This window comes from Meles meles, chromosome 4 (genome assembly GCF_922984935.1).
Source record: "Meles meles chromosome 4, mMelMel3.1 paternal haplotype, whole genome shotgun sequence".
Taxonomy (NCBI): domain Eukaryota; kingdom Metazoa; phylum Chordata; class Mammalia; order Carnivora; family Mustelidae; genus Meles; species Meles meles.
The window spans coordinates 120988539-121005344 of record NC_060069.1 but is presented as its reverse complement, the minus strand read 5'-3'; the positions used below and the strand labels follow the sequence as shown (position 1 = coordinate 121005344).

At 37.5% G+C, this 16806-nt stretch overlaps 1 protein-coding gene and 1 non-coding gene across 2 annotated transcripts; both read left to right on the top strand.

Moving 5' to 3' along the window:
- Positions 1–5328: 5328 nt before the first annotated feature.
- LOC123941122 lies at positions 5329–5468 on the top strand. Its single transcript, XR_006818207.1, has one exon. It is a non-coding gene; the product is annotated as a small nucleolar RNA SNORA7 (small nucleolar RNA).
- A 57-nt stretch (positions 5469–5525) lies between these two features.
- Positions 5526–5989, top strand: LOC123940264 (60S ribosomal protein L32-like). Its single transcript, XM_046002879.1, has one exon. The coding sequence runs from the start codon at positions 5541–5543 to the stop codon at positions 5946–5948; it is 408 nt and encodes a 135-aa protein (XP_045858835.1). The 5' UTR covers positions 5526–5540; the 3' UTR covers positions 5949–5989.
- The last annotated feature ends 10817 nt before the right edge of the window (positions 5990–16806 follow it).

The window sequence follows — 16806 nt, the reverse complement described above, 5'->3', positions numbered from 1 at the left end:
CAGTATTATGGTTAAATGAATTGACAATTGTGTGGGTTAGACTTGGTGAAGCAGGTTTCTTTACAGAATAATTTCTCAGAAACTTTGAAATGCAAATACAGTATTGTGAATCTCTAAAATAAGGTATAATAAGCTGCATTTTGTACTCCCATTTAAACGTGAAATCCTTTTCTCTTGGTGCTTCTCCTGGGACAATAGATTTAAAACATATGTATGTCCTCTTATATACTACTTTTCTTTCTATTTAAACGTGAAAGACAATTTATACATATTTATGTCATGAATATTTATTCTTTTTCTTTATTAAATATACAGAAATTTAAATAATTAGTGCTTAAAATGGAAACTATGTATTGCACATAAGAGTATGTTAGTTTTTCATATAAGTCTAAACGATCGGGGTCACTAATTTAATAGGCAGAATCTGTCATATCAGACCTGCTCATTATTATTCATCTTAAGTCTCTCAAAACAATTTATGTGTGGCAGACATAAGGACCAAAATGCTCATTACCAAATCCCCAAGTGCCTAGAAATGCTCTTGCCTAAACCTACATGTTAAGTGTGAACCACATGTTTTCCTCCATGGATTGGACTGAATGAGTGAAATCTGAAGTTGAAGATGCTCATTGCATATGTTAGTACCATGTCTTCTGCCATAACCATGTATCATTTATTATCTAGGAAGAAACTCATAATTAGGCTTAATAAAACTCAATAATTAAAAATTAAATATCTTAAATATTTTAAAACACATGACCAAGTTCTTGAAAATACTGTATCTCTTATGCCAACTGTCCTGCAGCCACCAGGACAGTCTGTATGAATATCACAATTGATTTCATTCATGATATTACATATATATATCAATATCTGGGAAATTTCAACCAACTTTCCTCTCTTGAGAATGTTTATCTAGTATCTTGATAAGGGAGTATGATTTATCTCCCCATCATATCATGTCTTATAAATAATATTTTTAGTTTTAGAAGCAAAACTAATGCATGTGGGAGTGACTGCCATAGGGGCTGATGCTCTTCTTTCCCATGCCTTGTATCCTGGCTGAAGAGGGAAGTGGTCTTCTGGGTCATACTCTTCTGCAGCTCTTTCCTTGTTCAAAACCTCAGTGAACCTCCATTGGTCTTTCTACACCATATTTTTTTTTTTTTTTTTTTTTAGGATTCATGGTTGTTCTCCAGTGTGGCCTTTTAGTTTGCTCCCTTCTCTTATTTACTAGGAAACTGGACCACACTTATAGAAGGCATGATGGCTGTAATGGAGGGGAAATGAAAATAATCTGAGGACATTCTTCTTTGCAGAATTTTGACTTTACTTCATTTTTGGCTTTACTTCAGTTTCCTCCAGGCTCCCATCTTTGGCTTTTTGCTAGGAAGAGAGTCACTTGTCTTCTTACCCTTGGCAGAATACCAGTCAACCAACAATCTTCAGAATGCAGATATAACGCTTATGCCCTACAGTCAGCATCTCGTCCCGATGACAGTAGCTGTGGCTAAAGCTGTCAGTTTGCTGTTTCACTTCTCCTTAAATATATTCTATAATACATATATGCATATTGAAGGCATCCATGTAGTTTTTACCTTAAACTTTTGTCTATCATCTAATGAGTAACTTCTGTAAACTCAGATAGGACTCCAAGGTAGACAATGGCTTGGAAATCCCACTTAAAGTATTTTAACATGTATTTAATAAATATAGAAATAAAATGTATAATCATGTCCCATACAATTTTCTTCTATCTTTTGTAGTATCCAGATACATAGAGAAGAGTAGAGTATGGTTTAAAAAGTAATCATATGTTGGGGCACCTGGGTGGCTCAGTTGGCTGAGTGTCTGTTAATTTCAGCTCAGGTCATGAGTTCAGGGTTCTGAAATCAAGCCCCTTATAGGACTCTGTGCTGGGTGTGGAGTCTCCTTATGATTTTCTCTCTTCTTCTCCTCTTTCTCCTCTTTCTCTGCCCCGACTCCCAACCTCTCACTCAAAAAACCTTTTAAAAAGTCCTAAGTTTATGTAGCATATTTAGTTAAATATTCAAATTTGTCACCAAAAGAGGTTAAAATAGCTATTATACTTTTTCTATTATTTATATATATTTTTTACTTTATGAAGAATAAGACCAGAGCATCTTTTTTTCACTGTTGTTCTTTTCCTAATGCAATGGTATCCCCCAAATCTGTAAGTAGCATATTTAATAAGATGTTTTACCTTCCAGTGACCTCATATTAATAGCTAACAAAATTATCATTCAATTTTTTGATACAACTGTGAAATCAGTGTATAAAGGTGCAAAAGCAAGTGTTTTCTTATGGTAATTTACTATGTGTATCTTTTGAAAATGAAGTCTATCTCCAGATATGACTTACAAAGAATTACAAGAATAAGTTATATGAATACTCGAGCAACAATAAAAAGTGCATTGTTTGCAGAAAATAACCATTAAATTAAGTTCTAACCAGTGTTTTCAATAAACTTTATTTAACTAAAACCCCACCCAACCAACTGAAATAATATCAGTGATAATGGAAGGGAAGAGTGGCAAACTATATTATCAGCATCAACTCCAGGAAGGTCAAGATACCAACCTTGGATTAATACGAGGAGGCCTTCATAACTTAAGAGACTCGAAAACACACAAGTTGCCTGACGGTCCTAACTGTGATGAAAATCATCCACTGAAGTGGGTATTATTGTAAATCTTTGTCTACATGACAGATTTACATCTCCTTACCTCCATAAAATTCACCTTTAATGGCACAACACCTATTAAGCTGAGATATTTCTAGGTGTAGTACGTCATGGTATTTTCCTGTATAGTTTACATTATTCTTGGCATTTCACTGCCTGTCTCATGAGGTGGCTGAGAAGGAAAATATAGTAACTTGCACTCACTTCTCAAGGACAAAATGCCACATCTTACCAGAGGAAACATTCAGAAAGTAAAAAGCAAATATTGAGAATAATAAGGTTGAAAAATGTGGCATAGGAGAAATCTGGGGACTTCAGGGGAAAAACATTTTTTTGTGTGTGGAATACACTTTCACTATTTTACCAAATTACCATGTTTTTAGGGTTTTTCAAAAAGGAACAAATAAACATTTGTAAAAGCTCATTGTTTGAGCTGGCTATATACAAGAGAGAAAATATGATCTTTGACATAAACCCAGTCTTAGAGCTTAAGCTTTTACCAGTACTTGTATAGGGAAAACCTGGGGCCTCGAAAACATTTGGGAAAAATCACTGTAGCACTTTCTTACAATACAAGTTAAGCAGCTTTGTGTAACAGAAGCAATTAAAATGTCCAGGCTCTCCCTTGAGATATGTCAGCACATTGAGAACCTGGGATTCTGAATAACTTAATTCTTATTCACATACAGCCTGAGAGGAAAATAATGTCAACTCTTACCATAGAGTCTATTTTCTGTCTTAGGAGAAACAATTAAACAGTTACAAGCATGTAATAAACGTTTGACACATTGTTACGAAGGTTTTGGCCACAATGTAGGGTAGAAAATTCTACAAACTAATGCCACTGCATTTTACATGGGCTAAAAAGGAATTTTTAAAACAAGATTGCAGCGTTGCTCAACTGAAAGAGATTGGTGGTATTTTCTCATGCAAAGCCCCGGCTTTATGCATGACAGAACTGCAAGATGACCAGCCCATGTTCATATTATTAGCTGATGGTAGATCCAGGATTTAAGAAACACATGTTCTTTAGAGAAACTTCTCTTGAACTCAGATAAAGAGCAGCCAAATTTTGCTTCTCGTGGAGCTAGCTTTGGGGAATGTTATGTAGTAGCAAATGTTTTTTTTAGCCTTTTGACTTTTCATTAGGGAAAGGAGAAACAGAAAAATGAAATTATTGAAATTTTAAGCAGATGTTTAGGAGAACTTGGACTTCTGTATGTAGTGTATACTGCTGCCTGATCCATTTCCTTCTTTATAGAAAAACCTTCCATTTTATATTTGTAATCATAAAGGGCACAGTGGAAAAGCCTCATGTGCAACAATGTAGTCATTACACAGAGCTTTGGTTATGTGGTATTTATCAGTATTACAAACTATTGGAAGTAACCATATAGATCTTGTGGAAGAACCCTCTTGTAATGGCTAGTAATGGTTTCACATAATAGGGACTCAGAAAATATTTATTTGATTTGGTTTTTCTCTAAGTATTTTTTTGTGGAACCCATGTTTTAAGATATACAGCCTGGAACATGAATGGCCTGAGAGAATTAATATACTGAAATGTTCAACATGCATCATGTAGGTTTTTATATAAAGGGATTTTCTGGAGACTGTGTGGCAGAGTTTTACATCTCCACAAAGCAGGGTGGGGACATCCCCATAATCCTAGGTATAAACAAGTCGGCTGTGCTTTCTTTTGACTTAGAAAGTGCAAGATCATTCAGGCTAAACAATGGTCTGGGGGCACCTGGGTGGCTCAGTCAGTTAAGTGTCTGTCTGATCTCAGGGTCCTGGGATCGAGCCTTGTATCAGGCTCCCTGCTCAGCAGGGAATCTGCTTCTCCCTCTCCCTCTGCCTACTTGTGCTCTCTCTCTACCTCTCTCAAATACATAAAGTCTTAAAACAGAAACGAAAACAAACAATGGTCTGCTGGCCAACTTCCCAGCTGCTAGTTAAGTCCCATCAAACCTAGTATAGTCCTATCAAACATTTGCTCTGGTGGGTACAGTACCGCTGTTAATGGACGAACCCTAATTGTGCCTCCCACTCCCCAAATCCATATGTTGAAGTCCCAACTTCCCACGTGACTGTATTTGGAAATGGAGTCTTTAGGAAGGTAATTCAAGTTAAATAAGGTCATAAGAAGCAACACTAGAGAGCTCTCTCTTTACCTTGTGAGGGCACAGTAAGAAGGTACAGTAGGAGGGGAATCCTCATGAGCAACTGGTCCTGCCAGACCTTGTTCTTAGCCTCCAGAACTGTGAGAAATACACTGCTGTATTTAAACCACCTAATCTGTGGTATTTCATATGGCAGCCAGATCTGACTAATAAATTACCATTTAAAACAAAAAACAGAATGGATAAACAGTAAAGCATTTTTGGGAAACTATTATGCACCTGAACCTTCCCCAAAATTGTATTGCTGCTTTCTCCCCTCTTCATCTCTATGGTCCTTTACTTACCCATCTCTTAGTCAGTAAGAGGACAGACTATTGGGAGATTTTAAAAAATAACACACACATGCTTATAAAAACAGATCCTGGAACAAATAATCCTAAAATTTGTATGGAACCAGAAAAGACACCGAATTGCTAAGGAAATGTTAAAAAAGAAAACCCAGACCTCCCAGGATCGCATCTGGAGAGTGGTTAGTATTCTGCCAGCTTCGGAGACGGGAGGGAAAGCAAGCCTGGCAGAGGTACCCATTCCATTCCCAGTTTGCTCAGTAGCTGGTGATTGGAAGACACTCTGCAACAACGTTCAACCCCTGTGCAGGAAAGCCTCCTTCCAGGACTGCTTGACGCCATCTCTGCCTCTTTCTTGAAGGCATCATGGCTGCCCTCAGACCTTTGGTGAAGCCCAAGATCATTAAAAAGAGGACCAAGAAGTTCATCTGGCACCAGTCAGACCGATATGTCAAAATTAAGCGCAACTGGCGGAAGCCGAGAGGCATTGACAATAGGGTGCGCAGAAGATTCAAGGGCCAGATCTTGATGCCCAACATTGGTTACGGGAGCAACAAGAAGACAAAGCACATGTTGCCCAGTGGCTTCAGGAAGTTCCTAGTGCACAATGTCAAGGAGCTTGAAGTGCTGCTGATGTGCAACAAATCTTACTGTGCAGAGATTGCTCACAACGTCTCCTCCAAGAACCGCAAAGCTATTGTGGAAAGAGCAGCCCAGCTGGCAATCAGAGTCACCAATCCCAACGCCAGGCTGTGCAGCGAAGAAAATGAATAGACAGCTTGTTGTGCACGTCATATTTGTGTTAATAAAACCATAAAACTACAAAAAAAAATAATAAAATAAAAAAGAAAACCCAAACTGGGGTCTTCATGTTGCCTGATTTCAAGCTTTACTAAAAAGCTGTGATCACCAAGACAGCATGGTACTGGCACAAAAATGGACACATAGACCAGTGGAACAGACTAGAGAGCCCAGATGTGGACCCTCAACTCTGTGGTAGAACAACCTTCAACAAAGCAAGAAAAAATATACAGTGGAAAAAAGACAGTCTCTTCAACAAATGGTGCTGGGAAAATTGGACAGCTATGTATAGAAAAATGAAACACGACCATTCTCTTACACCATACACACATACACAAAGTTAAACTCAAAAGGGATAAAAGACCTCAACGTGAGGCAGGAATCCATCAAAATCCTAGAGCGAAACATAGGCAGTAACCTCTTTGACATCAGCCACAGCAACTTCTTTCAAGACATGTCTCCAAAGGCAAAGGAAACAGAAGCAAAAATGAACTTTTGGGACTTTATCAAGATGAAAAGCTTTTGCACAGCAAAGGAAACAGTCAACAAAACAGAGAAGCAACCCGTGAAATGGAAATGGGAGAAGATATTCACAAATGACACTACAGACAAAGGGCTGATATCCAAGATAAAGAACTCCTCAAACTCAACACACACAAAGCAGATAATCATGTCAAAAAATGGGCAGAAGACATGAACAGACACTTCTCCAAAGATGACATACAAATGGCTAACAGACACACGAAAAAATGTTCATCATCATTAGCCATCAGGGAGATTCACATTAAAACCACACTGAGATACCACTTTACACCAGTGAGAATGGCCAAAATTACAAGACAGTAAATAAGATATATTGGAGAGGATGTGGAGAAAGGGGAACTTTCTTACACTGTTGGCATGCAAGTTGGTGCAGCCTCTTTGGAAAACAGTGTGGAGATTCCTTACGAAATTAAAAATAGAGCTTCCCTATGGCCCTGCAATTGCACTACTGGGTATTTACCCCAAAGATACAGATGTAGTGAAAAGAAGGGCCATCTGTACCCCAATGTTCATAGCAGCCACATAGCAGTTTGGCCACAGTCGCCAAACTGTGGAAAGAACCAAGATGCCTTTCAATGGAAGAATGGCTAAAGAAGATATGGTCCATATTTACTATGGAGTATTATGCCTCCATCAGAAAGGATGAATACCCAACTTTTGTATCAACATGGATGGAACTGGAAGAGATTATGTTGAGTGGAATAAGTCAAGCAGAGAGAGTCAGGTATCATATGGTTTCACTTACTTGTGGAACATAAGGAATAACCTGAAGGACATGGGGAAATGGAGAGGAGAAGTGAGTTGGGAGAAATTGAAGAGGGTGATGAAATATGAGAGACTGTGGACTCTGAGAGACAATCTGAGGGTTTTGGAGGAGGGGGTTGGGTGAGCCTGGTGGTGGGTATTAAGGAGGGCATGTATTACATGGAGCACTGGGTGTGGTGCATAAACAGTGAATTCTGGGACACTGAAAAGAAATAAAATAAAATGGAAAAAAACAAAACAAAACAAAACACAAAACCAGATGCATTACAGTCTCTCCACCAGTCCAATCCCTTCATTGGCAAATTAAAGAAACAAGAAGTTTTAAATGAAGTTCAGTTACTTAAGGACCTGAGGTATCACTTGAGTTGTACTATCCTCACTCGGGTTTGTTTTTGTTTTGCCCTTTGAACCAAGCACATTATCCCCAAAGTCTTCATGAACAGCCACTGCTTCTAGGAGGCTGTTTGGAGTCAGAAATGCTGAGTTTCTCCAAGATGAGAAATTATGTTTGCATAGCAGAAAACACAAATTTAAGTTAGAAATATGTTGGAAAATGTCATTTCCTTTGTAACCCAAACAAATTAAGAGGAAGGGAAATATCACTTAGTAGAATTCAGAGCTTGTTGTGAAATTTTGAAAGAGTTATGGAAATTTGGCAAAACCTAAAATGTTGCTTGGCATTTATGCCCTGGGATGAGTATTTTAGGAGTTCAAATTAAACTTGTTGACAGATATATACTGAGAACATGTTAATGTATTCCTGTTTCTATTTCTTATTATAAGTATTGTCTTATGAACTAAGGATGTGTCCCACATGTTACCTATTCAAGTTGCTATGTGTAATGTAGATGAAAAATTTCTATTTACTATATATTTAAATTTTTTTTTAATTTTACTTTTTTTCTACATATTTTAAAATCATGATTTTATCTCCATGGGATGAAGCATTCCCAAATGCTTAGAAAACTAAGCATTGAAAACCAAAAATAACAGATTTTAAGATTACCACTATGGTGTGCCTGGGCAGCTCAGTGGGTTAAGCTGATTCTTATTTTCCTTCAGGTTACGATCTGAGGGGTGTGAGATTGAGCCCTATGTCAGGCTCTCTGCTGGGTATGGAGCCTACTTAGGATTCTCTCCCTCCCTCTCCCTCTGTTCCTCCCCTACCTCTTTCTCTCTCTCCCCCTCTCTTAAAAAAAAAAAAATACCACAGTGCTGTATATCATCTACTAACTGAGGAGAAAATGGCAGATGCATTGAAATTGAAGAAGGCTACTAAAAAGCTCTAACCACTTTCTGTCTATAGATGATAGAAGCATTTAAATGCTATATATGGTTACCTTGAGCCACTATTCTATTGAGTTATACCTGTCCATTTTATCCAGCTTGGACTACTGTGTTGTGTTAGTCTCAGTTTTTGCATGTGGTACTGGAAAAGTCAAATTACAGCTGAGATAAAATGGAATATCAAGATGCATGACAGTCTTTGTAGGGATGTTATGGAGGAAGAAATCATTATTGCTGAGGTGGTTATAACCCTATCTTTTGAAGTAAAAGTTCTTAATTTGAAACTTGTTTTTCAAGTTACTGGCATTTTGAATTCTAATCTTCTAGAATACTCTAAAAGGAATACAATTTTTGAAGATTCCTCCCCCCCCACATATTGTTAAGTAAAATACAAAAAATTATCAAGTATAGTATTTGCATAAATGTTATTTCCTTTCTTTCTCCTTCTTAACAGAGGATCAAGGGTGGAGGAGGTTCATACTTTCACCTGCTTTGGCTACCATGTAGATATTGCTTAGCTTTCTAATTTGTTGGTTCTGAAGATAGGAGAACAGGGGGAAGGAGGTGGGCTAGTTCCAGTGTCTCTGCTCTAGGAGAAAGAACATCTGATTTCAGAGTCTTTGTAGAATGTGATGGTTAACTTTATGTGTCACCTTGACTAAGTTGAGGGATGCCAGAGAGCTGATAAGATATTATTTCTGGGTATGTCTCGGAGGGTATTTCAGAAAGAAATGAGTATTTAACTCAGTAGATAGAGATCTGACTTCACCAATGTGGGTGAGCACCATTTAATCCTTTAAGGACCTGAATGGAAAAAAAAAAAAGAAAGTGAAAAAAGGGTGAATGTTCTGTCTCTCTTCTTGAACTGGGACATCCATCTTTTCCTGCTTTTGGTTCTTGGGCCTCTGGCCTCAGACTGAATTATACTACTGGCTTTCCTGGTTGCAGATGGCAGATTATTGGACTTCTCAGTGTCCATAATTGTGTGTGAGCAGATTCCTATAATAAATCTCTCTCTCTCTCTCTCTCTCTCTCTCTCTATATATATATATATAAAATTCTATTTCTCTGGAGAACCCTGACTAATACAAAGAATAAAGACATTGGAATCAAGACAATTTCTAGGATATGGTGGATAATCAGTAACTGTTTGTTGAGTGAACAAACCAATACATGCATAAAGATAGTGAATGGCAACATATGCACATGGGATGATTGAATAAGCCAGAAGCGGAAAGTTGCAGATGTGCTAGTCTGTTTAGTTTGCCGTAACAAAATACCACAGACTGGGTGGCTTAAACAATAGAAATTTGTTTTCTCACGGTTCTGGAGGCAAAAAGGCCAAGATTAGATTGCTGTCAGTGTTGTTTCTGGTGAAGCCTCACTTTTTGGTTTGCAGATGGCTGCCCCCTCAAGGGAGAGAAGTTTCTGATGTCTGTTTATCTTCCTATAGAAATATCAGCCCTACTGGATTATGGCCCTATCCTGTGACCTCATTTAATTTTAATTACTTGCTTAAAGGCCCTACCTCCAAATACAGTCACATTAGGAGTTAAGGCTGCAAACATGGGAGTTTGGGGCAGGAGGCTGGGAGAAGGGGCCACAGCCGTTTTCCTAACATGGAGGAATGCTGAAATTGTAAGAAATGTGAACTATATACTTTTGGCAGTTGTTATTTGGTAATTATCTTATCTATCCATTTTTCACCTTAAAGACTAGTTTTAGAATTATGCTATCTATCCTAATCTAGCACTTGCAGAATAGAGATAGAAGGGATTTCAAGTAGTTCAGAGTAGCTACAGTACGTTCCAACCTTTCAAATTTGGGATACCAGGATATATCCTTTTGAAAATGGCCTACAGATTTTGTGATAGTCCAATTCCTTTACAGTATCTCCCAAATAACAACAATGAACAAGCTGGAAAATCACCCTTGACCAAAATAAGTGTTTGGCTCAACAGGCTTCATTTCATAGTTTGTTTGCACTTCACTTGAGTGGGGCTGATTCCAAGGAGAAGAATGGAGTGGCAATGAATTTTATTCTCCTAGCTACTTAGCTACATTTGTTAAACAATAATTAATATGTTATATAATCTAATAGTAAATACTCATTTTAATGTGAGCTACCCAGCAAAATTATAAGCATTATATAATGTGTTTGGCATAGTATTTACACTTTTCATTGTAATCTCTACTTTTATTTTTAAATTAATAAAAAAAAAATCATAGCTACAGGGGTTAAAGCTCTGTACTCTAACAGATTTATTGGGCCACTTGGCTTTCTTATTACTCACAGGACATAGATCATTGATTTAAAATAAAAGGATGAAATAAATATGTTTTGAACAATCCAGATTATATTGAGCTCTAAAGCCATGTCTGATAAAGATGCCCGCCAATGTTCTACCAAGAGTAGTAAAATCAGTACTTAAGGATGCGTTACGTAGATGGTACAACTTGAATTTGTTGGACACATTAGGAAGAAATGGCAATGTTCATGCATATCTGATTTTATTTTACAATTTTCTTCCAGGTATGTTTTACTGAATTATTTTATCTTTAAATGTTGTAGACTAGTATTTATTGTCCTTAGACTAGTTCAAATTGTCAGATTATTTCCAATTTAAAATTGCTTGGTTTAGATACAAGTTTTATATTTTTATAAAAGTGTATGTGTTTTGTCACACAATGTGTGACAAAAGCAGCAGGCATGGGGTTGTTATATATGGGATAAAAATAAGTCTTTATATATATACATATATATATGCATTTTATTTGTGTGTATATATATGTCTATTTATACATTTAATTTGTCTGTTCTCTTTTACTCCTTCCCATGTTCCTTTCTGTCTTCTACTAGCCGTATTCATCATTGTTTCTTACTCCCCATTCTTCACACAGATGTCCATCAAGATCTAAAGTGCACATATTTTTTTGAATTCTTCCCAAATTACTTACTTGTAAAAGATTCCCTTTTGTCTCTTTCTCTTGCCCACACATACAAAAGAATATGTAGGACTATCTAGGTACTTTTTTTCTTGCCATTTCCAAGCAAATTTTAAGTAGCAGAAGATTGACATTTGACACGCAAACATGTGAGTTGATTTTCTTCAATTTTTTTTGACGAGTGAGGTGATGTTAGCTGAACATGAAATCTCTTACATAAATCCTTTCATCTGAAGTTAGTATGATCTCCTTCCCCTATCTGAGCTATTGATTAAATTCCGAGCTATGGTCTTTTTGCAAGGTTCTCTGAATTATAGTTTCTGAAACAAACACTAGATTGGGACTACATGGAAAAATAATTTTTGAGATCAGAGAAGAGTTTCTACTGCTTCTCCTTTCACTGGTGGTTTTCCAGGAAATGAAAGCATCGGAGGATGTGGTTTTAGAGGAGATGCTCCATTTTAGCTTAATTTTATTATTTTATTTTACTTTATTCAATTATTTATTTATTCATTCATTCATTCATTCATTCATTCATTCTGTGCATAGGTCCCTCTTAGAGGTGGTAGTTTATCAGTGCCATGATGTTTTTACCTTGGTGAACTTTGTTCTGTGATTTCAGATACAGTTGTAGGAGACTAATGAGTGTAGCTTCAGAGTTTCTAGAAAGACTAGAATTTGTAAGTTACATGGCATGGTAAGATGTAGAATGTATGAATATAGTCTTGGTTTCTTTTAAGTGCTCTGCTAATTTTGCCTGATGATGCTCAAAGCTAAGGCAAAACTCCATGAAAATTATAGACCTTTTATACCTGGAAAATACTTGAAAAATAAAATCAACTTCAAAATGGTTGAATTAATGATCTGTGAAAAGCCCATGGGCTGTTGTATTAATCGATATTCTTTGAGTATTAGTGGGCAGAAATTCAACTTAGGGAAAGAATGGTTGGAATGAAAATGATGTAATTCACAAAAGAAAAAAGGGCCATCCTACAGTTCTTACACTCTGGACCTGGAGATACAATGTTGCCAGAATCTTCTTTGGGTAGAGGTTTCAGTATTTTAGGTTTTTCTATATGAAAATATTTCTCCAGGTTAAAGATTAGAGAGGAAAGAGAAATTGTCTCCAAAATATTCATTTAGAAAAATAATGATTTATTACTGAACTGGTATCGACGTATAACCTTCTCTAGAATAATCTCAGTGCCAGGAAAATGAGGCATAACTATGTGTGGATCGTGTGTTCACATCTTGGGCTAGAAGAGTAGGCCACTCTAATTGACAATTCATTTAAAACACAGTTTTAGACACTAAGGGGAGGGGAATGGTTATAGGTAGCAAGAATAATAAATGCCTACAAGGCTAGACTCTGTGAATGCACAGTACCTACATCTGTTTTTCTACATTTATAATTTTTAGAGAACTCCTGTATTACATCCAGTTGTTTCATGTATAATCAGAAACTCTCTTACTCTTCTCCACATGGAGGGGTGACAGTCATGACTGACCTGCTCCAAATCTATAGTCTCTGAACGATGAGATATCCTCTAATTCAAGCCCAGATGTGGGTTCTCATGAGCCAGCAACTTTTGTAGTGAGTGGTACATTTGACCACCTGGGCTTCTCACAACATACAATGAAGAAACAGAAAAGTATTTCCATCCAGATCAGGGAAGGTTTCTCAGCAGTGCCACTGTTGACAGACGGGGTTGAATAATTTTTTGGAGGGCTGTTCTGTTCATCGCAGTGTGCTTAGCAACATTCCTGGCCTCTACCCACTAGATGTCAGTAGCACCAATCCACCCAAATCTGTGACGTTCAAAAATGTCTCTACACATTGCCAAATGTCTTCTAAGGGGCAAAATAAGGGGAGAATGGGATACAACATAAAAGTTGTCAAGGGTCCAAAACCACCACAACCACTACTCATTAGAGGGGAGTAGTTACAATCACTGAGCCTGAAGTCAGGTTCTTTGTGTCTAGATTCTCGCTACAAGTTTCCTAATTGTGGGCAATGGATTTACCTTCTGTAAGCCTGTTTGCTTCTCACAAAACCAACATAATGATAGGAACAATCTCTTAAGGTTGTTTTGAGGATTCAGTGAGCTTTTAGCACAGTGCCTGCACATAATAATCGACATTTCCATTAATGTTGGCTATTATCATTCTCATCCGGCTAAGTTGGAACATTAAGTTGCATCTACATGTTGACTCACTTTCCAGGCAGTAGAGTGAGTTTCTTGATCGGATATTTAGTTGTCCTTATTCTGCCCATGGGGAAAAGTCCATCATCCAGGGTTCTTTACAGACATACCTGAAATGCTATTAATGAGGCTTCACCAGCTTCGGAATGATCTACCTCTAGAGAACAATTCTATCATGACCGTGTGGATTGCCTCTGCAGCTAAGTATTCATGCACCACTGTTTAGCAAGTTTGGGGTTTTTCCCTAAGGATCTTCCCTTTCCCTGCCCACACTCCCTTCGTCCCTTCTTCCTTGCTTCACCTTTTTTCTCCTCTCTCCCTCCTCCTCCTCTTGTTCCTCCCTCCCTGTCTTCACTCTCTCTCTCATATAGTTGCTTATAAATTTCATTTGATGGCAGTGGTTAGCAGTAAATAAAAGTAGAAATTGTGAGGTTAGGAACTTGGTATCTGGACCTCCACTTTGCAGTCTCTGTCTCTTAGCAACAGGTCTTCCACCTTCTCAGTTTCTTGGGTCTCAGCTCAATGCCTTTGGCTTAAGCCACTGACTGAATCAAGATAAAGAAACAAGCTGGAGTGGTAAGACAGAGCTTCCCCAATGCTCAGAAACCTGCATCTCCGATTTGCAAATGACAAACTGGATGCTACTTTTAGGGAAAAGTTACTTTGCCAAGTAGGGAGTTCAGAACAAGAGGTGTTTGAGAGTAGCCTGAATAGGGCATTCTACTGGTTCTTTCTAGGTTTTAGTCTTACCTGCCGTAGTATTTGTTCCTTCCTAAACTTTGCAAACACAAATTTTAATACAAGGCAGAGAATTCAGCTGTTGCAGTTCTTTAGGATGCATTAGATAGGAGTTTTTAAAATTACAGTTTAATCCACTATTCCCTCGTCCAACTTGAATAGCCACTTCCATGTTTTTGGCTAAAAATTTTTTAACTTTTCACTCTCCTCTTTGGTTATAATTTTATTTACTGAAATTATGTATTTGCAAAGGACAAAAACCTAATTCAAGTAGGTTCAGCAAAAAGATGTATATGTATATATTTTATGTAAAAATTATAAATATATATAATATTTTTGAGAGATGACTGCTTGGAAAGCTACAGAGGCAGGCAAGAAACACCTCAGGATATCAGAGGCAGAAATCAGACTTGATTCATTTATTTCACAAATTTTAACTGAGGAACTACTATGTGCCAACTCCTGAGATCAAGGTGCAGTAAAAACAGGCACTTTCTGGTTTCCTGAAGCTTTAAAGTCTATTTCAATGAGATCTTCTGTCTAATTCTTATTATAGCCTCTCTATTGGTTATTGTTTTCACTCAGATTCCTTTTTATTTATTTGTTTATAAAGATTTTATTTATTTATTTGACAGAGAGAGATCACAAGTAGGCAGAGAGGCAAGCAGAGAGGAAGCAGGCTCCCCGCCGAGCAGAGAACCCAACTCCGGACTTGATCTGAGGACCCTGAGATCAAGACCCAAGCCGAAGGCAGAGGCTCAACCCACTGAGCCACCCAGGCACCCCCATTCAGATTCCTTTATGTGGTAGTGTACACAATCCCTAGTACCCTCTGGTTTATGTTTTTTCAAATTCTTAACTTGAAGAAAGGATGATTTTTTTCTCTGACAGTTCTATTCAAGAAAATCTTGGAGGCCCCACCTCTGAATCAATTACATTGGGACACATGGGAGTGGTATACCATCAGTGGCCAGGTTTGGGTCTCTTTGGATCCCCCTCTCCACCAAGTAAAACTCTCCTCTTCTGCTGGGACTGGGAAGGAGTATTGGCTTCTTTTTATTCTGTGCTGTTGCTCTGGAAGATAATTAGTGCCTCTACTTTCTAAGACTTTATTCCCTCATTCCAGGCTTACTTTTGAGCTCTTTCAAATTGTTTTCTAGTTCTCCAAATGTTGTTGCTGTTGTGTCCCATTGTATTTGTCCTTGACATTTATGCTTATTTATTTATTTATTTATTTAAAAAATAGTTTTCTCTCATTTTCCTGCAGACTCAGGGAATGTGAAAACTGTTGTGTGACCTGTTAAGCTTCATGTAGGTGTATTTCATATGAAATCTCATTTGACCAAAGGTCTTTATTTTATTTTATTTAAAAGATTTTATTTATTTGACAGACAGAGATCACATGTAGGCAAAGAGGCAGGCAGAGAGAGAGAGGAGGAAGCAGGCTCCCCGCTGAGCAGAGAGCCTGATGTGGGGCTTGATCCCAGGACCCTGAGATCATAACAGGGGCCGAAGGCAGAGGCTTTAACCCCCTGAGCCACCCAGGTGCCCCTGAGTATTGATCTTAAAATACCTACAACTGGTTTAGCCCCATTCTAAGTTTGTGCAGTTGCTTTGATGAAATTGGACTTAACACTTTTTTTGCTTTATTGGTATTGATCAAAAGCTATAGAGTTAATTTTTAGAGCAATTGATATAATGACCAAATTCAGATAAAATGCATTCATTTGCTTTAAGCTCTTAATTTTCTGGAGAAATCTGTAGATCATTTCGTGTCATCAACTCTTTATAGTACTGTGAATACCTTGACCACTGATTTTACTAGTACTAGCTAGGGACTTCTCTACATATTTTGTGCCATCAGCTTTAGAGGAGGGGAAATCTTTTCACCAAAAGAACTGTATTGGTTTCCAAAATAAAGTATCAGATCTCTTAATATTGAAGAATGTCTTAAGATTTTGACAGTACTAACAAAAGTTTCAGTGAGAGGAAGGGGAAGATATTTGTAATTCATGTTGCTATGCCGCAGCCAAAATTCTCATGTCTGTGTTTTTACTGTTGCAAAGCCTGGCATATACTGACAAATTTGCCTCGAGGCTTCTGACTATGATATATCTAATGAACTATACTAACAAATAATAAATGATTAGAGGATATCTTTTTAAAATATTTAATTCCTTATCCCTGATACTGCTTACTTGGCTTTTCATTATACCTATATCTCAATGTTTGCATATTGGAATTACCCATACAGCTCTTAAGAAATATTGAGGCTCTGGCCCCAACCCAGACTAATTAAATCTGAATTTCTAAGGGTGGCATCTGGATAGCAGTACTATGTTGAGCTC

Bases quoted from the DNA above. Each gene is read 5' to 3' on its own strand.
- LOC123940264 (XM_046002879.1), top strand. From the start codon at position 5,541: ATGGCTGCCCTCAGACCTTTGGTGAAGCCCAAGATCATTAAAAAGAGG.